General features: G+C 37.3%; 1 protein-coding gene across 1 annotated transcript in view; it reads left to right on the top strand.

Annotated features, from left to right (window-relative positions):
• Positions 1-26,768, top strand: part of ITPR2 (inositol 1,4,5-trisphosphate receptor type 2) — a 492,062-nt gene that overhangs the window by 216,280 nt on the left and 249,014 nt on the right. Inside the window, exons 27-32 of the mRNA XM_025402066.1 lie at positions 5,954-6,043; positions 6,165-6,290; positions 8,538-8,660; positions 9,315-9,515; positions 11,528-11,779; positions 15,002-15,127. Of these exons, the coding sequence (XP_025257851.1) occupies positions 5,954-6,043; positions 6,165-6,290; positions 8,538-8,660; positions 9,315-9,515; positions 11,528-11,779; positions 15,002-15,127 (918 nt within the window). The remainder of the gene's footprint in view (positions 1-5,953; positions 6,044-6,164; positions 6,291-8,537; positions 8,661-9,314; positions 9,516-11,527; positions 11,780-15,001; positions 15,128-26,768) is intronic.

Genomic DNA, 26,768 nt, shown 5'->3' with positions numbered 1-26,768 from the left:
TTCTCATATGGTTTCTTTTTTTCAGCAAGTGGCTAACAAGGAAATAATAGTGGCTGATTCATTCAAATCAAAGCATACATTTGTTTTTAGATCAGGCAACAACATTTCTGTAATGATTTCTTGCGGAACAAGTGAGTGTAAAAGGCAGTGCTGATTCCTCCCCCTCACACATTTCCTATATACACCCCCTTCTCACAACCATGTCCGACTGGGTGAGCTATAACCCTATTGTGACTAGGGAAGCTTCCTTCATACAATGTATCAGTATCAAAGTCAGTCTCTAAGGGTTCTATTATGTTGCTGTTTTCACTTCCTGTACAGTGCTTTGTATGCCATTCTGTTGATCAAAAGGTTGCCCACGCTTTCTACATTTTATATAATACTGGTGAGTTTTTAGCCATCCCTGGAGTTACATCAGAAAAATTCTGGGACATATTGCTGTATGATAATAGGTTCCTGCTGTGCTTTTTTTTTTTTTTTTAATTTAAAAGTAAACTTTAATGTCAAAAATGCAAACTTGGGGAGCGCGGAAAGATCACACACAAGGCTACCACTTCACACTTGGAGGGTTGCACAGCTGCAGGGCAGAGGCGCCCCTCACTTCACAGACGGTGGGGCGGCCGGGCAGAGGCGCGTGGGGCGGCCGGGCGGAGGCGCTCCTCACTTCACAGACGGTGGAGGGGCCGGGGAGAGGCGCTCCTCACTAGGTTCCTGATGTGTTCTTATGAAAGCAGTTGCTAGTTATATTAAACGTTTCCAGTTTTTCCTAATACCTGTCTAAGCAAAGTTCCCCAGTGGCACGAACTTTTTTTCTTAGCTTATTTATCAGAGATGCAGATTGTAAAGGAGATTTGGGTTGTGTTCTAGAACATAAGCTTAAACATTATCAAATACTAACTAAAATGACCTCAAATGAGTCAGAAAAATGCCGTTATTTTGTCTTATTATGGAGCGAAAGGGAAAAAGATTTGGGGTAAAGTTATGAATATGTATGTATTCTCTAGAAGGGTAGAGCTTTGCCTCTGACTTGAGGAAACATCTGGAAGGAAGTTATCTGCAAGTAATGCTGGTCACAGCCTCTTCTGTCCATTGTGGATTTTGAATCAAGCCTTCAAGCAGCCTTAGGTGCTTCCCAGGGAAGCAGAAACTGACAACCATGATACCAAGATGGTCCAAAGTAACTTTCCAGGCAAGGTCATAGAAGTAGATCTAGGGTGATATCTTCCTAAATGACTAGTACATGGTGTTATCATTAGATGGGGGGGGGGGGGGAGAAAAAAATACCTCTTTATCCCATAGAGGGTTATCATTCAGTTATCTGAAAGAGGCAGTATTTATTCTGAACAGCTTCAACTACATTATAATCTATAATCTGACTGGCGAATCAAATATAAAAGACTCGTTATTAAAAAATTGTTTTTGTATGTTTTGAAGGGAGATGAGGATAGAAGAAGGACAGCATTTGGCACCTGAAGTTGAGGGGAGGGTGGGTGGTTTATGGTGTCACTGACTAGTTTAAAGAGTGGTTACACCAGAGAAGGCTACCAGTACAGATGGTGAGCAGAAGGCCTTGCAGTCTTGCTGACTTGGCAACTTCACTGAGGATGGACCTCCTTAAACTTCAGTGGGATAGGGATAAATAGAAGGCATGCACCAAGCTATTTTAATCGTGCAGCTGCAGATGTAGGCAGCTCTACATTGTAGGATTTGGAAAATTCTATTTTTAAAAGCATGATTGCCCTTGGTTAAATTAAGGAGCTGGATTCCCATTAATTAGTGCCAGTATTTACTTATTTATTGAGATGGGTCTCACTCTATTGCCCAGGCTGGAGTGATTAGCACAATCATAGCTCACTACAGCCTCAAACTCTTGGCCCAAATGGTCCTCCTGCCTCAGTTTCCTGAATTGCTAGGGCTATAGGTGAGTCCACCATGCCCAACTAATAAATGTTTTTTATATTTTTTATTTTTTATAGAGACAGAGTCTTTCTGTGTGGCCCAGGCTAACCTCAAACTCTTGGCCTCAAGCAGTCCTCCCACCTTGGCCTCCCAAAGTATGGGGGTTATAGGCATGAGTCATCATACCTACCCAGTGCTAAAATTTAGTTTACCATATAGGTCACATAATATTACGTTCTTATATCATTTTTTACTATTGATATAAAAGTTTCCTTACCTGATGGAAAAAAAAAAAGAAAGAAACTATCTTTAGAACCAATATTCACTCTTTGTGTCTCTGCTTAGAACCCTGATGCCCACCCAATTTCTAGACTCTTCTTGCTCTCTTGTTTTTGAACCTACTGTTTTATGTTATGGTATATACTATGCAATTAAAAATATAACTACCTCTAAAATCACTGAACTAAGCTGTTTCCCATATTCTGTTAGGGGGAATACATCTAAGTTCTCCAGATGATAGGAAGCAGTTACAATAAAGTGCAAGGACGTTTGGAGCACCGTATTTAGTTTTCATCACTATTGTCAAAAGGATCATTTGGAGATGTGCTACGAGCCTGACACTGTTCTAAGTGTCACACTTTTTTCTTTTTTCTGGACCCATTCAGCTCTGGGATGCTGCATAAGTCATACTTCTACATTTTGCACTTTTCTAATATTTTGTCATTAGAATAAATTCAAGGTTTTGTAGATTAGACCAGTGATGTAGGGCTAAAGTTTATAGAATGTAAAGCATTGTATAAGACATAAAGAATACAGCCAATTTCAGCTCTTTCAGAAGGAAAACTTTTGCAGCACCTTTATTTAGACCATTTTGGCATCAGAATTAGAAAACAAAACCTAATTGTAGTTATATAGTTTACATATTTCTTAAATTACCTTGATCACTGCTTTGGAATCATCCAGATGTTCCATGGGTTTTTGTTCAATTTAATTAAATTGAATTATTTTCTGAAATTAAAAGGGGTTGTTTATTGAATTTTCCAATGTTGCTGCCTTTTGTTGACTGCTAGCAGTTTTAAATCAAAATCACTATTTTTCATAATTCCCACACATACAGAGTTTAGCATTGTATATATCTTCGCCTGGGCTGAACTAAAGAGCATAACTTTTTGTCATGTAGTACATTTTACCTAAGATTACTTTTGTTAAAACAAGACAGTTGCTTTTTCTTCAGATTATTGCTTGAAAAACAGGCTTAAGGATATCTACCAAAGCTTCGCCTGCCTTTGTAACAGTTTTCTTTAAAGTTGACATATATCAAAAATATCTTTTTTCTAACTAAAGAGCTTTGTCAATCTTTAGAGCTGGTAATATCTTAATCCTGGTTTGTGGTACAAGTGTGTGTGTGTTTGTGTGTATGTTTTAGTATTTCTTCTCTTACAGAAAAAAATGAAATGGCCTTTTAAAAATCCAGCCTTCACCTTTGTGATCAGAAAAAGAAAATGTAATTATATTTCTAGCTTTTGCAGTTTCTACTTCTCATCAATAAATTATTTTTGCTATCAAATGGAAAATCTATTTGTTTCATACTCTGACCTCTAGCCTCTTTTCATCTAAATAGTTTTCATTCATCTTAGCCACTGGGTTGTGTTTTCTCTTCTACATTGGTTTTACTTTCATGTATAGTTTAACACTTTCTCCTATAATTTTTTTTTTTTTTTTGAGACAGAGTCTTGCTCTGTTACCCAGGCTGCAGTGCAGTGGTGTGATCTCGGCTCACTGCCACCTCTGCCCCTCAGATTCAAGCGTTTCTCCTGCCTCAGCCTCCTGAGTAGCTGGGATTACAGGCACCACACATCACCACACCCAGCTAATTTTTGTATTTTTAGTAGAGATGGGATTTCACTATGTTGGCCAGGCTGGTCTCGAACTCCTGACCTTGTGATCCACCCGCCTTGGCCTCCCAAAGTGCTGGGATTACAGCTGTGAGCCACCGCACCCGGCCTCTCCTATAATTTTCAAGATTCACTTCATGGTTAATGTCTTGCAGGTAATATCCTGCATTCTTTTCTCTCTTTTATTTCCCCGGAGTGGTGGTTGGACTGCTTTCATTTCTGTCTAAATATTCATTATGATAGCTAGGCGATACAGCTCTGGAGTCTAACTTAGTGATGTTTTGAAGGCTTTCAGTGTTTGGATCTTTTACTTTTTGCAGTTCCAATTCTAGTGAGTATGAGTGACAAGTGGTCAGCAAGGTAGAAGCTAAGAGATGAGAAAGAGTCATTAAAGGGTAGAACCTGCTGTTGTACTAGAAACAGGGATGAAACAGGGAGATAAGGAAGAGGAGATGGAATTTTTGATTTTATGCATCAAAAATTTTGTTCTCTGAGACACAGTAGGGAAGATAGACAGGTTTGTGGATATCACTGGAAATTTTTGGATGGAAAAGAGAAAGTGTCCATGTAAAGGAATTTCTGTCTGCTCAGTAAAATGGGAGGAGGAGGTCACTTGTTAAAGTGAAGTTGAGACTGGGAACCTCGGGACAGTATTTGCCAGAAAAGAAGCAAAAGAAAAATATAAAGCTGAGTGAGGAGTGTGCTGGCTCAACGTGGATTAAGTCACTCTGCTGCTTGAAGCCTTTCATCAGAACTGTCTGATTAACAAGGAAAGCAGTTTTTTTCTTTCTTGATGTTTATTAATTTTGTGATTTGTCCTGGAGCACAGTAGGAGAAGCAACTTGGGACGAATGAATTGTATCAGTTGGCTTCCTGTATCTTTGTAACTTTCTCCTGAGCTTAAACTAGGGTCCCCTTTCAGGGCAAGTGCCTAACACCATCATTATGGTCAGGAGTTTTGGACCCATGTTGAACTTGACATTCCTTCCAAGTGCAATTTTGCATGGATTGTAAATGAGGGAGGCCATCAGACCCCACTCTGATTGCCCACTCTTTGCAATGGACCCTGTCAGTTCTTGCCGGTTTCCATATAACTAGTATGCTTGTTCTTGCTGCAGTACCTGTGGCTAGACATCCTTTATGCCTAACTAGACAGTTTTCATCCTTGTAGACCTTGCCGTACACTTGACCTCCTTCGTAACACTTGTATAAAGCTGCAGCTGTTCTCTTTCTCTCTCTCTCTGAATAGTGAATTCTGCCCAGTTCCAATCCTTATTGATATATTTCTCCCTCTTTTCTTAGGTAGACTGTAATTTTCTTGTGAGAAGGACCATATCTTCTATGCATGTCTTTTAGATCCATTCACCGTAGTCTAGTACCAGGTGTGCATGACATCTTCACAAATGTTCAGAATGGAATTGTCACTGGTGTTTGATTTTCATAAGGTGACGCCAGTAGTTGATGTTTCAAATATGTCCACTCCCCATATTTGTGATGCTACAGATAATAGTTATTATAATTAAGTATTTTTGGTGTTTCAGGTTTCCTTCATAAACTTCATTAATTTGATAATTTAAACATTTTATTTTAATTTGCTTTTTGTTTTTCTTTCTTCATTTTCATGGTTCTGTATGTTGGCCCTGAGTCGTGCCTCTTTAGGATGCCGTGGTGACCTGTCAGAGCATTGTTGCGTTAAGTTGTTCCTTGCTCCCTTCTCTGTGATGTGCTCAGCTATGATCGTCTGCTCCGTCACTCTTTTTTTCTTGCAGTTCATTCCTAGTGATTAAATTATATCTTTTATGCCCTGTATTTTCAGTGTTTCTTCTCATATAGGCAATATAAAGCCACAGCATGTCTGAGGTATATATGTCTTATGGATATGCACTAAAAATATGTATGAAAACTTTACAGTTTAACTCATAATTCTAGGACATTCCAGTTAACTTGTCATTGTGTTCTAACTGGGTAGTGGTAATTTGCATGGCTCAGTCAAGCCAAGGAACATTTTGTGCAATAAAAAAGTGCAAAAGAACCATTTAAGTTGAATAATAGATTTATTACAAAATAATTACAAAATATATTTATTATTTAATACAAAAGAAATAAATTTACCACAAAGCTACAAATGGCATAAAAGTACATATTTGTGTTCCTTTTAGGAATCGAACATTTTAAGTCCAGTGCAGGATGGAACAAAGAAACCTCAGATTGACAGCAACAAGAGCAATAACTACCGGATTGTAAAGGAGGTCAGCAGATACAAAATATTCTTATATAGGTTTATATTTGCATGCCAAATAAGTTTTGCTTATAGATTATACTTAATATTGTTATTTGTTATATTTGATGCTTTCCCTCTTCTTTTTAAAGATTTTGATTAGGCTAAGTAAACTCTGTGTACAGAATAAAAAGTGTCGGATTCAACATCAACGATTACTGAAAAATATGGGGGCACATTCAGTGGTGTTAGATCTTCTCCAGATACCCTACGAAAAGGTTAGTCCTGGTTATTTTTTGTTCTTTAGCTTGTTATTTTGATACAGTTTAAAATGTTTTACAGAGTTCCAAGAAATTTTTTCTTTCTTAATTATTTTAGAATAAATCACCCACCAGGTGCCTCATCACCCCTGAGCCCTTTTGTGTATGTTTCTGACAAACAAGGGTACACTACCACATCACCACACTAGAGCCTTCCAAATCAGGAAAGAGCATGGTGCTTTACCACCACCTAGTCCCTACACACTACTCAGGTTTCTCCCTTTGTCCCAATTGTTTTCGGCTTGAAAAAAAGATCAACTTCAGAATCACGCGCTGTTCGGTTGTCATGTTTATTTAAATCTCTTCATGTGGGAACTCCCATAACATTGACACTCTTAAAAATAGCCAGTTATTTTGAAGGATGTGCCATAATGTGGATCATCTGATATTTCCTCCTGATTAACACAATTATGCATATTTGGCAGGAACATAACAGGAGTAATGCTAAGTTCGTCTCATTGCTTCTTATTAGTTGGTGCACAATTTTGATTTGTCCCATGACTGATGATGTTCACTTTGATCAATTGATTGAGGTTGTGTCTGCCAGGCTTCTCTGATTTTCCCTTTGTAATTCCTTTGTAATTAATAAGTATTTTGTGGAGCAGTTCTGTGAAACTAATACCCCATTCTTCATGAAACTTTCAACGTATTCATTTACTGTGTTTATTTTTATCAGTATGGGTTTGTATATGTTCATTTTATTCCATAGGTTTATAAAGGGTTCTATCATTATTTATTTTAATTTCCAAAATGTCTCAGATTTGGCCAGTGGAGTTCCTTTGAGCTAGATTATCTGTCTTCTAATATACCCTCACCATTCTTTGAGTACTTCCTTGCTTTCTGGCACAATAAAATGTTCCAGGCTCATCTTGTGTTTTTCTTGCTTCAACTCTAGAATCAGCCATTTCTTTAAGAAGCCCCATTTCTGTTTGGTGGGGAATGGTATTTAGGAGCAAAGTTCTGAGAACTGAGTGGGCTTATTGCTTTGGGGTGTTGTCTCCATAGCCTCTCTAAATAGGCAAAGCTAGGGAATATGCATATGGGTGGGTGCATGTATAAATTTATTTAATATTAACATAAAATTCCACTCAAAACATGAGTCCATCTGAATTTCTAACAGTGACCACATGACAAATGGTACAGTCAACTACACGGGAAATTTTAGGTAGTTTCACTGATATTGTCACAAGACCACTTTTAAGAAGACAGATTTGTTTCTCTGTGAATTTTAAGACTTAAGTTTCTTGTTAAGATTCTTATAACCAAATGATAATAGCTTAGTATAGGACTTTGGAAAATGGCAACGAATAAGGGATATTCATTATTAAGAGTGTTAAGAAACAGGGGGACAAAAAGGAGGAGAAAATAGAAGAGAAAGCAAAGAGGAAAAGAAAAATAAATAGTTGGAAATAAGAGACAAGGTAAATAGCAAGAGGAAGGGACAGAGAGATTGGAGAGAGGAAGAACTGAGATGAGTGAGTAATAAATATGTATACAGAGATGACTGACAGAGTGGAGGAAGAGAGGAAGTTTGAATGGAGAGGAAACGGAGTGAGAGCAGAGCAGGAGAATAGGGGATGGGAGAAGAAGAAATAATAGATGGGACAAGAGGAGAAGAGAGGAGATGAAATAGACATGGGAGAAAGAGTAGGAAGGAAGATGTATGAGAAAGAGAGAGAAATGGAGTAGGGAAAGAGAGACAAAGAAGAAAAGAAGCAAAATGATGGAGATATATAGACATACTGCAAAATGAGACATTTAAAGGAAGGGAAGAATTATGGGGACTGGGGAGTACAGCAGAGAAGGGAGGAGAAACAGAGAAGGATAGGGACAGAGAGGAAAGGAGGACAGAGGGAGTGTGGGAATGAAGCAGAGGAGGAAAATGTGGCTATGTACAGAGATGGGGAAACGTGAACAATTGGAAAGATTGGGGAGAAAGAGAAGGGCTGTGAAATGAAGGGGGCATTGGAAGAGTAGAGAAGAATAGAATCAGGAGGAATAACAGAGAAGGTGAGAAAGATTTAGAGAACAGAGAAGAGGGACAGGAGGGGAAACTGGGAGAGGTGTGAAACATAAAGGACACAGAGAAACGAGAGCAAAGATGGGCAGAGAGAAAAATGGTATGTGGGTGAAAGGACAGATTTTTGCATAACATTTGCAGTCTTCTATGTTTGTTTCTATCATGTGCTATTCTTTAACTTACAGAACGATGAAAAGATGAACGAAGTAATGAATCTAGCCCATACGTTTCTGCAGAATTTCTGTCGAGGAAATCCACAGAATCAAGTTCTTCTTCATAAACATCTGAATTTGTTTTTAACTCCAGGTGTAAGTATTTTAGTGGCTTCTAATATTTCTAGTAAAGTGTGCATCAAACTTGTCTTAGTAACATTCTTGAAGATAATTTTGTTACACTTCATTGCTGCATTTTTTTTTCCTTGTGGAAATTCTCTCTCCAAAAGCAAGTATCTTTTTTTTTTTTTTTTTTTTTTTCATTAAGGAAACTTTTAAAGAAACTTGAAAAATTGCACAAGTTTTACGTGCAAATGACAACGTCTTTTATATGTATATAGTTAAATGTTAGGAAAAAGATATGGTAGAACAAAGAACTAACTCACAATACCCTGAGTAACGTAAATATGGAAAACTCAGAGGTGGAGTTTGCCCTTGTCTGTAAAATGTGTTTGAGCAGATTTTATGGAAGACCTAACTTTGAATTCATAATTAATCTCGAGAATACTGTTGCCAGTATGTTGCACTTTATGATAATAAGCTCCTTTCTCCAACTAAATTCCTCTGTGAACTCAGTTTTCTTTTAATGGTTAATGATCTCATTGCATTTTTTGAAAGACTTGCACAGAAAATTCACTGTGGCTTCGTATAAAATATAAAACTGATCACAAGCGGGGCAATTAGTCTAAGTACTGTAGAATAGAAAATTGATCTTGTCAGAATTACAAGGGCACGTTCCTCTGTGTTTAGCTCCTTGAAGCAGAAACCATGCGGCACATCTTCATGAACAATTACCATCTGTGCAACGAAATTAGCGAGAGAGTTGTACAGCACTTTGTGCATTGCATTGAGACACATGGCCGCCACGTGGAGTACCTGAGGTTTTTGCAAACAATTGTGAAAGCAGATGGTAAATATGTGAAGAAATGCCAGGATATGGTAATGACAGAGGTATGTTCTCAGTTTGCCTTTTATCAGCTTCACATAAACAGTATGTTCAAATATGTATTTTCTATTAGAATGAAAAAACCCCCAACCGCATAGGTTTGAGAAGTTATTTAATTTAATCATGACTACTCAAGTGCAAATATATTTTGCTTTAATCTAGTGAAGCAACATATCTTAAGTTGGTTTTATGATTTTTCTAATATTTTTCTTTTTGACCTATAAAAAATTTATGTATTTTAAATAATGGGTAAAATCCTATGAAATGTTATCGATTGTTTGGAATGAAAGTGACACAATTTTATATTTTTGAGTTTCCAATGATATAAGAAAGACAGATTGAACTGTGCTTTTCCGGTGCCTTTATTGCTCTGTTTCTGAAATATAGAATGGGTGTTCTCTGCTACTATTTGCAGAAAGGTTTGAAGAGAATCAAACTAAGTAATACAAACTACCCAACAGTGATTTTTTTTTTTTTACAACATGTGGAAACTTATTATTTAGAGTAAGTTGTAAATTTCAGCAAATGAATAGATGAAGGCACTTCATCTATTTATTTGCCTTTTTCATTTTTATGTTTGATGTTGAGTGATATTTATGTAATGAGTAAGTTACTAGGAAGCAAGTATGATACATTGGAGAAGTAGCAGCTTAAAGAGCCCGTTGATTAAATCACCACTCTGTGACCAAATGGTTCTCTAGTGGCCCATATGGACTAAGGGAGCTTCCACCTATGACTACCAAATAGTTACATGGTAGATTTTTATTGGTTTCTGGGCATTTTCATTAGTATATACCTTAAATTGGGGAATGGAGGAAATTTCCATAATGCTTCAAGGAGTCCCTCCTGCCACTTAGAAATCTTAAAATTAATTTAGCTTAAAGCCTTGAATTTTTAAATGTAAATTATTATTATTAAACATTTTAAGGAACATTTTCAGCTTGTAAAATGCACCTTTTTCTTCTCTGCATTTACCTTCACATTAGCTCTTCATTGTCTGGAAATGTGAGAACTAACTGGATTTTGTGTTATGATCAGCAAGGAAAGAATTAGAATGGGGAAGCAGCAAACAGTGAAACCATCCCTGTGACACTGTTGGGTGAAGTGTTTCTGTGCACAAAGAAGTATTTGTAATATTATATTATGTTCACATGTAATACATATTTTTGATAGATATACATTCTCTTTCAACAAAACTTTCAAAGTAAGCCAACTAATTGGCTTATAGATTTAAATATGTTGTCACTTTAAATATAATACATAGAGAAAAAGTTGTATATCCTTAGTTACCTAACAACATGTCTCACACTGGGGTTAGAAAATTGGTACTGATAATAGACAATAAGATATTATGGAGTTTGAGCAATAAAACTGCCATCTGATGGAATTTTCTACTAAAATTATATAAACAAAATATGAAGGAAAATTTATGTCCTAAAAGCCCCTACCTATTCATATCTTTGTTTCTCTTGGTTTTTTGGTCTTAGTTTTCTACTTATTTCTCTTGTCTCTGCTTTTACCTTCATTCTCTACTGATGCCTTCTTATGACACATAGAATTTTGTAGACTTTTGTAGAGCTGTAATTAGCTTGATGTACTTGCTTATGTAGTCACTATTGCAATTGATAAGGATATTTTACTCTGCTTTAGTAAAAGTATGAGATTTCTTGTGCTTTGGCCATAGTCTCCCGGCCAAAAAAAGGTAGAGGAAAATAACTATTTTTTTCCAGGTTTAATTTGAGTGTGATGAACAATTTACTATCATCCATATTGTTTCATTCTTGCCCCATCTGCTGCTTCCATATCACCCCAACTGATTTTGATAGCATTCATAGCTGGTTCCTTGGCATGGGACCATAATCTTTTCACCACCCTCCCCCAGCTTAGCTCTGCTTTTGCCATATTATATATGTTTTTACAAAGAGATACATGTGTTTCCAGATATATCAAGCCTTTGGAATTAACTGCAAGGATAAATGTTTGGACTGCTCTGTAGACTCTCGTATTATCTTTTCAGTTGATAAATGGGGGTGAAGACGTGCTGATATTTTACAATGATAGAGCGTCATTTCCAATCCTTCTCCATATGATGTGTTCAGAGAGAGACCGAGGGGATGAGAGTGGCCCCTTAGCCTACCACATCACCCTGGTGGAGCTGCTGGCAGCATGCACAGAGGGGAAAAATGTCTACACTGAAATCAAGTGTAATTCCCTTCTCCCGCTGGACGACATAGTGAGGGTGGTGACCCATGACGACTGCATCCCTGAGGTAAGCCTGGCAAGAGCTTGGCAGCTCTAATAGATTCATTATTAATTTTTAAAGTTTATGTAGGTGCCAGAAGTCCCCCATACTAATATTTATAATGAGATCATATATTTAGTCAGGGAATTGTATTTAACTATAGAATTTGGAAAATGTAAAGCAGCATAAAAGGTCTGCTTTTTAATAAGAAGTTCTAAAAGAAGTTCTGAAAGATGATAAACTTTTTTTGTTGTTTTTTTTGAGACAGAGTTTTGCTCTGTTGCCCAGGCTGGAGTGCAAAGGCAAGATCTCGGCTCACTGCAACCTCTGCCTCCTGGGTTCAAGCGATTCTCCTGCCTCAGCCTCCTGAGTGGTTGGGATTACAGGCATGTGCCACCACACCCAGCTAATTTTTGTATTTTTAGTAGAGACGGGGTTTCACCATGTTGCCCAGGCTGGTCTCGAACTCCTGACCTCAGGTGATGCACCCACCTCGGCCGCCCAAAGTGTTGGATTTACCGGCATGAGCCACCGCAGCCAGCCTATGAGAAACTTTTAAGACGTATAGCCACTGCTCGTTTAGTGGAAGCTACTAGACAGCTCTCTTAAAATTCTAAACATGGCAATATGATCAAACTGAAAGGTTTACTTGAACCTTTAGTATGTACTTGAGCATAAAACAGGTGTTTCAAAAATGATTCATAATCATTGATTGGAGAGGCTAGGATAGTGCTGCAGGATCACATAAAAGACTCTGCAGGTTTACCTGGTTTTATGGAATAGATGCATTCTTGAAAATATGCACACACAGTTTGCTTTATTCCCACATCATTTACCCTCTGTCCTGGTTTGACTCTGATGATAGAAAAAGCCTCAGTAGCAGCTGGTTGTCTGCCAATAGGCTTCTATTAATGAGGCATCCAGCAATGTACATTGCAATAATTTCTTTCTTTTCTACTGTTGTATGTTGTTCCAAAGCTTATAAATGTGTGATACCCTGAAAAAGATATGGAGTCAAACATTTAAAATCACAGTAACTTAAAAAGGTGTCAGATGAGGTTAACGGAAATTCCCTACTTTTAGATAATCGTATGGTAGTGATGGACTTGAAAGCATATTTTTATGAAATTTTGTGGAATTGTCGACATGTCACTCCAAGAGTACTTCATGCCTGATTGGTCTGAAATAAGATGACAAAGAGGGGAAGTCTAGTCTAATGATGAAATCCCTGGGTTCTGTCCTTACTTGAGAGCCTGATTCTGGGTATATTTCTTCCTACATGTAGTTCCCTCTGACACTACCACTCTTACCTCTTACATTCATCTAAGTAACTCCTCCTTATCCTTTAGATCTTGATTCAAGCCTTACTTCTCCAGGGAAGACTTCCTTGGCCTCCCTTAGTAGAGTCTGTAAGAATATATAATTTGAAATTTGACATTTCCATTTTATTAGTTAGCAAAGACCTGTAACCCTCATGCCCATGCCCAAGATTGTAAGCTCTGTGAGAATAACAACAACTGGATCTGTTTCTTTTCACTGTTTTATTGTTGGAGCCAGAGCCTACACTCAATAAATAAGTTTTGAATGAATGCACAAAAGAATTACAGAATATTTTATCCTGGATACATTACATTCTAGTTGTGTGGCTGACTCCAACAGGTTTCTTAACCTTTTTAATCTTAAATTCCTACAATTTTAAGGTGGAATAATTGTTGTATATACCTGATAGGATTGTTGGAGGATTAAAGTAAATAATTCATACAAGATGCTGAGGGTATTTGGCACATGGGAAACACTGAGTACATTTTAGCTGCTGTCATGATAGGTGTGAGAATGCACTGAGTGGCCCGCGTCTCTGTACCCTGTGGCCATCCTTGAGACAGGCACTCTGCCATTGACGGTTTGTTTAGAATCAGTGAGGTACAGAGAAGCACCAAGGGCATGAAAGCTGTCCCAAATTTTTTATGGTTCCAATTTGGATTCCATGAGTCCCTGAAATTGTTCATATGATTTTTTATGTATTTGTATTTTTCCAGAGACATTTATAGCATTCATCAGATTTTTATAATGAAGGAAACAAAAAAAATGCAAAACAAAAATTCCTGTCCTATGTACTTTAGAAATGGTGTATGTTAGTGAAATTCATCCCAATCCTTTATGAAGAATTTCACTAATTCTGGAAAGGAATTTTACTACATCTGTATCTTAAAATAGTATACATTTTTGGGGATAAACTGTGAGCTTATTTCTTCTCAGAAAAAAGTAATTTAAATATTTTTGAATGGTAATGAAGTATTATTTGGTCAAAATATTTTAATGTTTTATTAGGACTCTCTTGGTTACAAGTGACAGAAACCTAATGTAAACTAGTTTAAATAAAAAGGAATTTTACTGGCTCCAGTATGTAGGAATTTGAAGGATGGTTGTTCAGATGGATCCAGAGGTTGAAAGAGTGTCAGAATTTATTCTATTTCTCATCCCTTTTTCCTTCATCTTTCTGCCTCATTCTCTTCTGGGTGTAATTTTCCTCTACATACCTGAAGAAGATGGTTTTTTGAAGTTAAGGTTTACCTTGTTTCATTTTAGCAATGAGAGAAAAAAGAGAGTTATTGAGAAGAAGGAAGAGGAGGAGGAAGAGGGCGGGGACTCATGTATTTAGTCAAGTAATTGTGTTTATGTAATTTGGGAAACTTAAAAGAGCATAAAAGCTCTACTTTTTAATAAATTCTGTAATAAGTTCTGAAAGATGACAAACTTTTAAGAACTATAGCCACTGCTAGTTTAGTGGAAGCTACTACACAACTCTTAAATTCTAAACATGGCATTGTTATCAAAGTGAAATTTTAGTTGAACTTTAAGTATGTTCTTGAGCATAAAACAGGTACTCAAGATGGGGAAGGGATTGGGGGGACAGGGAAGGAGAGGGGAAGAAGAAAGAAAGGGAAAGAGAGAGGAAGGAGGGGTTGCTTTTGACTCCTAGAATCTCAAATATGAGGCTTGTTTTGCGTAAAGTTCTTTCTCACGACAATTGTTGGGCCCAGGGGGATGGAGTACTTGGCCCCATGTTTTCACCCCTAGGTCAGTGAACTCTTAGCAAAAGAAGAGAAATGGGAATGCTTTCTGGATAGACAAAACTATGCTATGATCTTCCATGAAAACTAACAGATTTTATATTAACCTTTCATAATTGATATTTCAAAGTCATCAATAAAGAAAACTAACTTTCTTTTGTATTTGAAACTTGCACAGGTTAAAATTGCTTATGTGAACTTTGTTAATCACTGTTATGTTGACACTGAAGTGGAAATGAAAGAAATCTATACAAGTAACCACATTTGGAAATTATTTGAGAACTTCTTGGTGGATATGGCAAGGGTAAGTTAGATTTTGACCACTGAAGGACGTCAATAGATATTTTGACTCAATAGTATTAAGCATCTGGATGAAGACTTGCAGTTAAATTCACTACCTTTTGATTTAATGCATTCATTCATAAAGTTGTGAATAAATTTCAGAAGATCGTGAATGAGATTTAATGAGTTAATATATACACAGAAAGCTTAGTACATTGTAGATAGCAGCAGATAAAGTTTTCATTTTCACCTTTATGAGTGACTGTATTTGTCTGTTATGAAACGGAATCTTAGTGGCCGTCTTATATTGGTTAGAGAAGATATTTGGCAGAGGTCAATTTGCATTTAATCTCTTATTCTAAGTGCAATTACAAAGCACAGATAAGAGACCTGAAGAGGTCTTGACTACTGCTTTCAGGCAGATAGGTACTTGACCAGCCAACTAAGGACTTAGCCTTGCTCACTGTTGACAATTCAAAATCTTCTTTAGAAGTGTACTCCAGTAATTTAATCATCTGGCATTTTCACTCATGTCCACCAAATTATATTCTGCTTGTTGCTGTTTGTTTTATTGGGGGCTGTTGGGGAGGACATGTGGAGCTGGTTGGCATTTTCTAGATACTGCCTGGCATATGTTTTTGCTCTGTTAATATTGAGTAAATGAATGAATGAAGAAATATAAGAAAGAAGGAATCTCTTTGATGGACAACACAATTTTCTTTAGCACATCTTAGCCTTTTTTTATGCATACTGAATTATCATAACAGCCAGGGTCTAAAAAAAATCTCTCATTTTCCCTTTAAAGAAGTTATGGGACTTGATGTTCAAATAAGGTTTCACTAAAGAAAACGGTGTATAGATAACTCCTTAGACCTATTATGAATGATGGTGGCCAGACTCAGCCCCTTTGGCCTTCCAACATTCCTGAGTGCTGGTTGCTTTGTATAGGCCTTATATCGATGTATTTGGAGGAGAAAGATTAGTGAAGTCCATATTTTCATTGTATTAATTACAAGAACAGATGCTGTTATCTATTAGCTCACTGCCTCTCTACACCTTTTTCTGAAAGGAGGGATGACAAGACATGTGAGAGCACCCTTGGATAATACAGTGAATCATGTGTTATTCCAGACCATGGACTCTTTTTATTTAGCCAAGGTTTCCAAGTGAAATGTGCTTAGTTTACTTTTGGTGTGGTGCAGTGTGGTGAGTGAGGTAGTTCTTGTTTTACTTCATTTCCATACAGCTAAAAACTGCTTATTGCCTATCTCAGGTAAATATGCACCTGTAGAGAAATCCTCCTGTTTTATGCAGCATTTAATGTAGTACTCATATATGTCCCCACTGACCTTGTGAAAACCTTGATTCTGACCAGCTGTAGTATCTCCAGAGACCTTGAAGTAATGAGTGACTTCCATGCCAATGACTGAGCTTTAAAACTGCACGTGCAGGAGAATATTAAAGAGATTATAGACTGATTTGCAGAGTTGCACAGTGCTACTGACTAAAGATAAGCTTGAAACAGATCAAGGTCACATTGTAGGCAGCATGAGCTTTAAAGCTGAAAGGATTTTTATTTTTTAAACCAAAGAAAGCCAATGATAACTTCCATTGATAATGCTACCTGGGAAATACTGTTTTCACTGATATATGTGCCAGGCAAAGGTGTACAAATTTACATTCTTTTTTTTGAAAACAAAACAAAACACATATAGCAACAATTTTAACTATTGCTTAATTAGATAATTAATGTTATTATATTAAAGCTCTAGGGGAATTTCAATATCTTCTTGATCTATTTATTCTTTATGTCTAACCACAATAACTTAGCTATACTGCAAAAGGGTTTTTAAAAATATTTCCCTCTTGTTTATATTTTAAAACAGCAGCTCTCTAATCCCTTCACCGGGGTTGACAGGAATCGCCTTGCCTTTTTCAGGGAAGGAAATAGGAACCTGACTGTTTCGTGTCTGGGATTTTTCTCTCTCCCCATGAAGAAAGATCAGAGTCACCACAAACTTTCAAATTCAGGTTATAAAACTAAGTGTGGTTAAAAGAGTAGAATGTGGCCTTCTAGGTAAATTTTCAGTTCAGTTGGGCAGTTTTTAAGCTTTAGTGAGCATCAGGCTTAGCTGAAGGGCTTTGTAAAATACAGATTGCTGGGCCTTGTCCCCAGAGTTTCTGATTTCCATACATGAGAGACTTTGCATTTTTAACAAATTCCTAGGTGATGCCGCAGATGCTGGTCCAGGGACCACACTTTGAACATCACTGTAGTAGATAGAGCCTGGTAGCTAAGAGTAGGAATTTCAAAGGATTTAGCCAGACCAGAGTTCAAGTCTAGACTCTGCCTCTGAGTAGCTCAGTTTATCTTGGGCAAAGTACTTAACCCCTCTGGGCCCTGAGTTTCCTGATTTGTAAAATGAATACAATAAGTTCACATTCCCCATAGGATTAGTGGGAGAATCTAATGAGATAATGTGTATAAAATTCTTAACACGTATTAGCATCAGTAAGAGAATTGGTAACATGAGCCATATCATTGTATCCAGAGGACCATTCAGCATAGGCAAAAACTGGAAATTGTGTCCATAAAGCTGGACATCCCCAACAGTAGTTGACATAAATAGCCACGTATGAGATAAACCAAATCCAGGTGTTCCAACAAAGTTATGAAATCCTGGAAGAACTGATTTATATCCGTGAGAGATGATGAAGGTAATCTGGAGGAAAGGAATTTGGTAAGTTGAACCTAAAGAATCATAGCATCTTAGGGTTGGAAGAGACTAGTAGTCAAATTTATACCCAGTTCATAGTCTTCGGCACTTACTTAAATATCTGACTAACAACGATCTTACTACTTTTTTCTTTTTCTTTTTAATTTTTGTGAATAAATACTAGCTATATATATTTATGAGGTACAGGAGATATCTTTATACTGCCATATAATGTGCAATGAACACATCAAGGTAAATGGGATGTCCATCACCTGAAGCATTTATCCTTTCTTTGTGTTACAAATAGCCCAATTATATTTCTTTAGTTATTTTAAAATATACAAGAAATTATTCTTGACTGTAGTCACTCTGTTGTGCTATCAAATATTAGATTTTATTCATTCTTTTCAACTATATGTTTGTACCCATTAAGCATCCCCACTTCCCCTCTGCTCCACTACCCTTCCTAGCCTCTGGTAACCACCCTTTTATTCTCTATCTCCATGAATTTAATTGTTGCAATTTTTTAGTGCCCACAAATAAGTGAGAACATGCAAAATTTGTCTTTGTGTGCCTGGCTTATTTCACTTAACATAATGACCTCCAGTTCCATCCCTGTTGTTGCAGATAACTGGATCTCATTCTTTTTTAATGGCTGAATAGTACTCCACTGTGTGTATATACCACATTTTCTTTATCCATTCATCTGTTGATGGGCACTTAGGTTGCTTCCAAATTTTGGCTATTGTGAGCCATGCTGCAGCAAACACGGGAGTGCAGATATCTCTTCAATGTACAATTTCCTTTCTTGTGGGAATATATCCAGAAGTGAGATTGTTGGATCATATGGTAGCTCTATTTTTAGATTTTTTTTTTTTTTTTGAGATAGAGTCTGGTTCTGTCACCCAGGCTGGAGTACTGTGGTGTGATCTCAGCTCACTGCAACTTCCACCTCCGGGGTTTAACCATCTCCCGCCTCAGCCACCCAAGTAGCTGGGACTACAGGTGTACACCACCATGCCTGGCTAATTTTCGTATTTTTTTTTAGTAGAGATGGGGTTTCACCATGTTGGCCAGGCTGGTCTTGAACTCCTGACCTCAAGTGATCCACCCATCTTGGCCTCCCAAAGTGCTGGGATTACAGGCATGAGCCTCTGCACCTGGCTATTTTTAGTTTTTTGAGGAACCTCCAAAATGTTCTCCCTAGTGATTGTACAAATTTACATTCCCACCAATGGTGTACGAGGGTTTCCATTTCTCTACGTGCTCTTCAGCATTTGTCATTGCCTCTCTTTTGGATAAAAGCCACTGTAACTGGGGTGAGATGATATCTCATTGTAGTTTCGATTTGCATTTCTCTTGTGATCAGTGATGTTGAGCACCTCTTCATATACCTGTTTGCCATTTGTATGTCATCTTTTGAGAAATGTCTATTCAGATCTTTGCCCATTTTTAAATCAGATTATTCTATTTTTTTCCTATAGAGTTGTTTGAGTTCTTAATAGATTCTGGTTATTAATCCCTTGTCAGATGGATAGTTTGCAAATATTTTCTCCCATTCTGTGGATTATCTCTTCACTTTGTTGATTGTTTCCTTTGCTGCACAAAAAGCTTTTTCTTTTCCTTCCTTCCTTCCTTCCTTCCTTTCTTTCTTTTTCTTTCTTTCTTTCTTTTTTTTTTTTTTTTTTTGGAGATGGGGTCTCACTCACCCAGGCTGGAGTGCAGTGGTGCTACCTCAGGTCACTGCAACACCTGCCTCCTGGGTTCCAGTGATTCTCCTGCCTCAGCCTCCCGAGTAGCTGGGACTACAGGTACCCACCACCATGCCCAGCTAATTTTTGTTATTTTAGTAGAGATGAGGCTTTACCATATTGGCCAGGCTGGTCTCAAACTCCTGACCTCAAGTGATCTGCCCACCTTGGCTTCCCAAAGTGCTGGGATTACAGGCGTGAGCCACTGTGCCCGACCTGAAGCCTTTTAACTTAATGTCATCCCATTTGTCCATTTTTGCTTTGGTTTCCTGTGCTTGTTGGGTGTTACTCTAGAAATTTTTGCCCAGACCAATGTCCTGGACAGGTTCCCTGATGTTTTCTTGTAGTAGTTTCAAGGTTTGAGATCTTAGATTTAAGTCTTTAATCCATTTGGATTCGATTTTTGTATATCATGAGAGATAGGGATATAGTTTCATTTCTTCTGCTTATGGATATTTGGTTTTCCTAGCACTATTTATTGAAGAGACTCTCTTTTTCCCAGTGTATGTTTTTGGCACCTTTGTGGAAAATGAGTTCATTGTAGGTGTGTGGATTTGTTTCTGAGTCCTCTCTTCTGTTCTTTTGGTGTATGTGTGTTTTTATGCCAGAACCATGCTGTCAAAATTTTCCATATTACAATTTTTACCTAGTTATTTTTTCTCCAGCAACACAAAATAATTCAGTTAAAGATGTGTTTACTATAAACACCTCCTCACTATTCTTGCTAGTGACCTATTTTGAAACGACAAAATTATATAACTTGAAAAAAATGAAGATCATCTTAGTCGGTCTCATAATTTTGCCTGTGGCTTCTACAGAGAGAATTTTCTGGTTGACTCTCCTAGCTAGTTATAGAGTGGGAGGGCTGCTCTAGCATCATCCAGTGCTTTTCCCCAACAGCTGGTCAAGTATTTTATGATAGCCGTCATGTCTCCCATCATTTTCTCCATTTCTTTCAGTGATTCCTCTTCTGATACAGTTTCTGGGATTCTAGTTTCAACATACTTTTGAGATCCCTCTAGTTTCTGTGTTTTGTTGAAAGGTATGACTTTCAGGATGGAACCCAGTACTTCAGGCAGCAGATGACTCAGCACAGTTTAGTAGACATTTGGAGAAATATATATATATATATATATATATTTTTTTTTTTTTTTTTTGAGACAGAGTTTCACTGTTTCACCCAGGCTGGAGTGCAGTGGGGTGATCTCAGCTCACTGCAACCTCTGTCTTCCAGTTTCAAGTGATTCTCCTGCCTCAGCCTCCTGAGTAGCTGGGATTATAGGCGCCCACCACCACGCCCGACTAATTTTTCTATTTTTAGTAGAGACGGGGTTTCACCATGTTGGCCAGGCTGGTCTCAAGCTCCTGACCTCGTGATCTGCCCGCCTTAGCCTCCCAAAGTGCTGGGATTCCATATGTGAGCCACTGCACCTGAATTGATAATATTTTTTAAAATGCAGATGAAATAGTAATGAAATTACTAATAATAATGAAATTGGCACTCATACCACCTTCCACCATTCTTCTCTTGTTTTTCTGGAGTCAGCACTACCAGGGTCTTTTTGTCTGTCCTTAAGTACGGCTGTCTAAAGTCACCTTTTTTAGTGTTTTTCATTTTCCTATTGGCATTTCTTTGTCTCTTATCTTGTTAAGACCCATACAAGAAAATCTTTCCCAAAAGATTATTTTTAATAAACTGGTGCTAGATTGTTTCACATTCTCATTCCATTCTAATATCCTGACAGAGACAGTATCCATGTGCTGTAAGCACACCAGATCTAGGCAGGGAGCAATGCTATTAGACCCATGGAAAGTTGTTACACTGTCTTTCAGAGCATTTAATGACAGCCCACTTTGATCTATGTTCCAGTGCAGCTAAAACTGGTGTTTGTAGCGCAGAAAAGCTTTTCTTTGGCTTTATAACTGATTGTTGTTGATAGTCAGGGGATTTGAGTCATTATTAGAAGGCACATAAAGAGGGTAGACTATGATCAATGTTAGCCTCAGACTATATTTTTTTCTTTGAAGATGTTTCCAATTTTGCTATCAATGTCAGGATCCTATGAGGACCAACAGTACTCTAAGTGATATACTGGCAGAATGAAATTAGACCGAGAAATAATTTAGGAGGCTCACCTAACTCTCTGTCATGTCAGTGTCCCATTAGTCACTGGTTAACAAGACAAACTTCTGTATTTCACTTTCAGGTAGATAACTTGAGCCATTTTTTTTGATATAATTGGTTTTATTATTCTACATATTTAATTGTTAACAACTCTTATATTGAGTCAAGTTTTTACTTAAAATTTTTGCTCCCTTAACTTACCAAATAAATATGTAGGAGGTTGGAGTAAAGATATAAGTTATATGCACATTGAAACACACTTTCCTAGTTCTTTAATTTGGTGACATTAAGTCAATTTAAAAAAATAATTTTCTTGAATTTTTTAAGTCGAATGAGCTATTAAAAAATCTCATTTGAAAGGGCTCATTTTATATGGTCTTCTAACTAACATTTCAGGGAAGTGAAGAAGTATATTCTATAACTTACATAAGGCTTATACAAGGCTTCTTCCCTTGGACCCCAGGATGTCAATTCCATTCTATTTGCCACCCACCACACTGTCCACTCCTCAGTCTCTTGTCTGTTTTCTCTGCATCTTCCCAACTTCTAAATATTGGAGTGTGCCAGACTCAGACTTTGGAACAGATCCCTTCTCTGTCTATAGTCACTGTTTGCTAATCTCATTTACTCACAACTTTCTATGCTTCTCCTGATGTCTAGTTTCACATATTTAACTGTCTACATGACACCTCCACTTGGCTGTCTAACCTCAAACTCTTTATTCATTCCCATGCCCCACTCTAAAATAATCCCTTTTCAAGACTGTGGCATCTCTATAAATGGCAATTCTATTACTCACTGTAGGCATTCAGGCAAACCATTTTGGTGCCATCTGTAAATCTTATTTTCTTCTACCCAAAATCCAGTCCTTCCACAAATTCTGCAAGTTCTAATCATAAAATATTGCACATTTGACTACTCCTGAACACTCCCATCACAACTACCCTACCCCAAGGCACCATTCTCTCTCATTTGGATGATTGCAATAGCTTCAAACCTGTTTCCAAGCTTCTGCTCTTGTCCTTCTCTCTGTCTATCCTTTATCTAGCAGCCATCATGATTGAAGGAAGAGGAAGAGGAGGGAGGAGGTGGAGGAGATGGAGGAGAAGGGGGTGAAGGGGAAAGAGAGGGAGAAGAAGGAGAAGATGATTGTCGCTCCTCTGCTCAGATTCCTCCAGTGACTTCCTGTCTTGCTCAGGGTAAACCCCTGTGTGACTTAGCCTCCACCCTATGACCACCCTTCTTCCCCTTGTCCTCTTATTCTCCCCCTAGCTAGCTCTCTGTTCCATCCTGTGGTCTCCTTGCTGTTCCTCAGGTATGCCGAATGCATTCCTATCTCAGCAACTGTACATTTCCCTGGGATGCTGGACTCCCCAGTATCTGCATAACTTCTTCCTTGTCTCTTAGGTTCTTCCTTCAAAGTCACTCCTTCAGAGAGGGCTTTGCCAACCACCCTATATAAAGTAAGTGCTTCTTTTCTCTATCCTCCATACACTTGCTTCATTTTTCTCCGTAGAACTTAATACCACCTGACATTTACATATATATATTTATTTGTATTTGTTTCAGTAGAAACAAATGAAAGACAGGAATTTTATCTCCATTCACTGCTGCATACCTGACCTAGAACAATGTCTCACACATACTAGATACTCAATAAATATTTGTGAAATAAATAAATAAATGTCATATGAAGCTAAAAATATTTAAAAAGTGGATTTGAAAACAAAGAAAATGTGGTCTGAACATAGAATTAAGTAGGCAAATCAATGAAATGAAATGAATAGCCAGAAATAGCCTTTTACATATATATTAATATATAATAAATTATCACCTATTAGTGGAAAGGGATTGGATATTTCTAGGGATTGGTGAACTTTTTCTGTAAACAGCAAAATAGTAAATATTTCAACTTTGTAGACTACTGTTGCCACTATATGACAATTACTATAGAGAAAGGAGTCCCAGGCAGTACAAACATGAATGGATCTGGCTAAATTTGATGCATGCGCTGTGTTTGCCCACCCTTGGATTATTAGTAGTAGAAACTCCATTAGAATAGCGGTTTTTATATATTTTGTTTACTGATGGATCTCAAGTATGTAGAATAGTCTCGGCATGGAATGGACACTCAATAAAAATTGTTGATTTGAAGTAAAAATGACTGTTGATGACACTAGCTATTTAGGGTGAAATGAACTCACATAATAGCAATAATTGAAATGGATTTCATAGCTAAATAGAAAAAAACCTGAACCAGTAAAAATGGATGGAAATGTAGATAATATTTATCTGTCTTTAGATGAAAGCAATAGATGAAATTAGCTAAGGAAAATCATAGCCATTTCATTGTTTGAAAATTTAATGCTTAAGTACATAAAAACATCACAAATAAAAATTAAAAATATCCTCACATTTGTAAACCCAGTGTTTTGGGAGGCCCAGTTCAGGGATTGCTTAAGGCCAGAAGCTCGAGACTCAGCTTGGGTAATATAGAGCGAGCCTGTCTCTACAAAAAAAATAAGCTAGGCATGGTGGTATATGCCTGTAGTCCCAGCTACTAGGGAGGCTGAGGGGGGAGGATCCCCTGAGTCCAGGAGTTTGAGACTATAGAGAGCTGAGATCATGCCCCTGCACTCCAGCCTGGGCAACAGAGCAAGACCCTGTCTCTAAAAATAAATGAATAAATAAAGTAAAACACATCAAAATGTAAATAGCTATGATACAGTTTTAAAAAGGGCAATAACCATCACATGAAGAACTTACATATATTTATAAGAAAAACTCTTAACAATTTAATAGAAAAATGGGAAAAACAAAGCATTCGTGATTTATAGAACAGGAAATACAAGTAGTAAATCTCTGAAAAATGTTCAAATATTAATAACTTTTAAAACAACACAAAAAAGAAATAAGATCCAAATTTCTTTTTTTAATTATTATGCTTTAAGTTCTAGGGTATATGTGCACAATTTCAACCATCTAAGTTGCAAGCTTGGAAAGAGCATATTAAATGTCGGTGATGGTTCAGGGTATGTATTTGCATACCCTGCTGATGAGAGTATAGTTTCATGCAGCCTTTGTAAAAAGCATTTAGAAAAACTCTTCATACTTTTCTAATATGTCAAGTAATTTACCCTCCAAAAATCTGTCCTTGGGAAATAATTAGAAATGCTATAAAGGGTCAGGGGCAGTGGCTCAGACCTGTAATCCCAGTACTTCGGGAGGCTGAGGCAGCCGGATTGCTTGAGCCCAGGAGCTTGAGACCAGCCTGGACAACATGGTGAAACCCCCTCTCTACGAAACAAATATAAAAATTAGCCGGGTGTTGTGGCATGTGCCTGTAGTCCCAGCTACTTGGAGAGCTGAGGTAGGAGGATCCCTTGAATCTGGGAGGCAGAGGTTGCAGTGGGCCGATGGCATCACTGCACTCCAACCTGGGAGACAGAGAGACTCTGTCTCAAAAAAACAAAAACAAAAACAAATGCTACAAGGGATTTATGGTCAAAGAAGCTCAACATACTTTTATGATAATATACAGTAGGAAATAGCTTAAATATTTAATATTTGAGAAATGGTTAAGTTATGATATATCTATATGGTGGATGTTAGAGTCACTGAGATTATTTTTAAAGAATTTTTAATAATGTGAGAAATACTTAAGCATGAAGTATAAAAGGGAAGATGTGAAGCAGATAATCTAGAATGATTTCAATTATGTAAAATATAATTGGCAGACCAAAAAGATTAGAAGAAAAAATTCCAACATGTTAATCATAGTCTTATCTGAATTATAGGATTATAGATAATTTTCATTTTTCCATTTTATATCTTCTGTATTTTCAGAGTTCCTACAATTAATATGTATTGCTGTTATGAAAATGTTGTCTGTTTAAAAAAAGAATTTAGAATTCTAAGAAAGCAATTTGAGTGTATGAGCTGATGATTCACATAAAAAGGAGATATAGAAAGCAAATGCTTGGAAAAGTTTTGGCCTCACAAGTAACGGAATGCAAATTAAAATAAATATGAGATATCCCCTCAGATATTTAGAGGAACACTTTTCCTGTCTATGTAAAACACTAAAGTGATCTTAGGAGTTGCATTCCTTATGATCAAAAGAATGCGACTGGCTGTAGAGCTGCCCTGCCCTGTGAGGTAGCCGCTTGCCAACTGTGGCTATTTAAATGTAAATTTTAATTCAGATAAATAAAATGTAGAAATTCAGTTCCTCAGTTGCACTAGCCACATTTCAGATGTTCAGTATGCATCTGTGTCTACTGGCTACCATATTGGACATCACAGATATAGACGATTCCATCATTATAGGAAGTTCTGTAGGACAGTGCTGCTCAACATATGGTAACTTATTTACCATAGACAACCATCCTTGGAAGGGTAGCAGTCACTTTTAGAGCAGAAGAGAGGAAGGACATCATATATGCAAGGGGAGAATTTCAGACACAATTGTATCTAGAATTTCACTTAATATCTGCTTGTTCAACAAGTAATTTTAGAATATCTGTTATGTGCTGAAGTGCTGCATGTCCAGTGGTGAGCAAGACAGGCTTGTTCCTGGTGTCCAGGAGCATATATCCTAATGGCAGAGACAACTTTTTACTTGCTCTTCCCACAGAAATGTTGATGGCTGCTTCCAACTTCAGTTCTTTGTGAAATGTTGCCTTGTATAGGGATACCACCCAAGCTGTTTAAGTAAACAGGAATCCTTGACCATCCCCACCCTGCCTACTGCATTCCCTGTACCACTTGCCCTGCTTTATTTTTCTCTAGTCTGTTATTTTCTTTATTTTTACCACTTAGCATGTTATATATTTATTACTTTGTCTATTGTGTGTCTCTCTTGATTGGGAAAAAGGTTCTAATAGAGTAGGGGTATTGTTTTGTTTGGTTCATTGTTCTAACTTCTAGTCCAATATGTAGCTTCAATTTAATAATTTGTGTCCTTATGTGATAGGTCATTAAATCTGACAAATATATAGTAAAATTCATCTGGAAGTAGAAGAAGGCAAATCAAAAATATGGATTTTTTTTTTCTTGGAAAAGACAATG

The sequence above is a fragment of the Theropithecus gelada genome, chromosome 11 (genome assembly GCF_003255815.1).
Source record: "Theropithecus gelada isolate Dixy chromosome 11, Tgel_1.0, whole genome shotgun sequence".
NCBI lineage: Eukaryota > Metazoa > Chordata > Mammalia > Primates > Cercopithecidae > Theropithecus > Theropithecus gelada.
The sequence above is the reverse complement of the archived record's forward strand: the minus strand, read 5'-3'. Positions and strand labels throughout refer to the sequence as shown.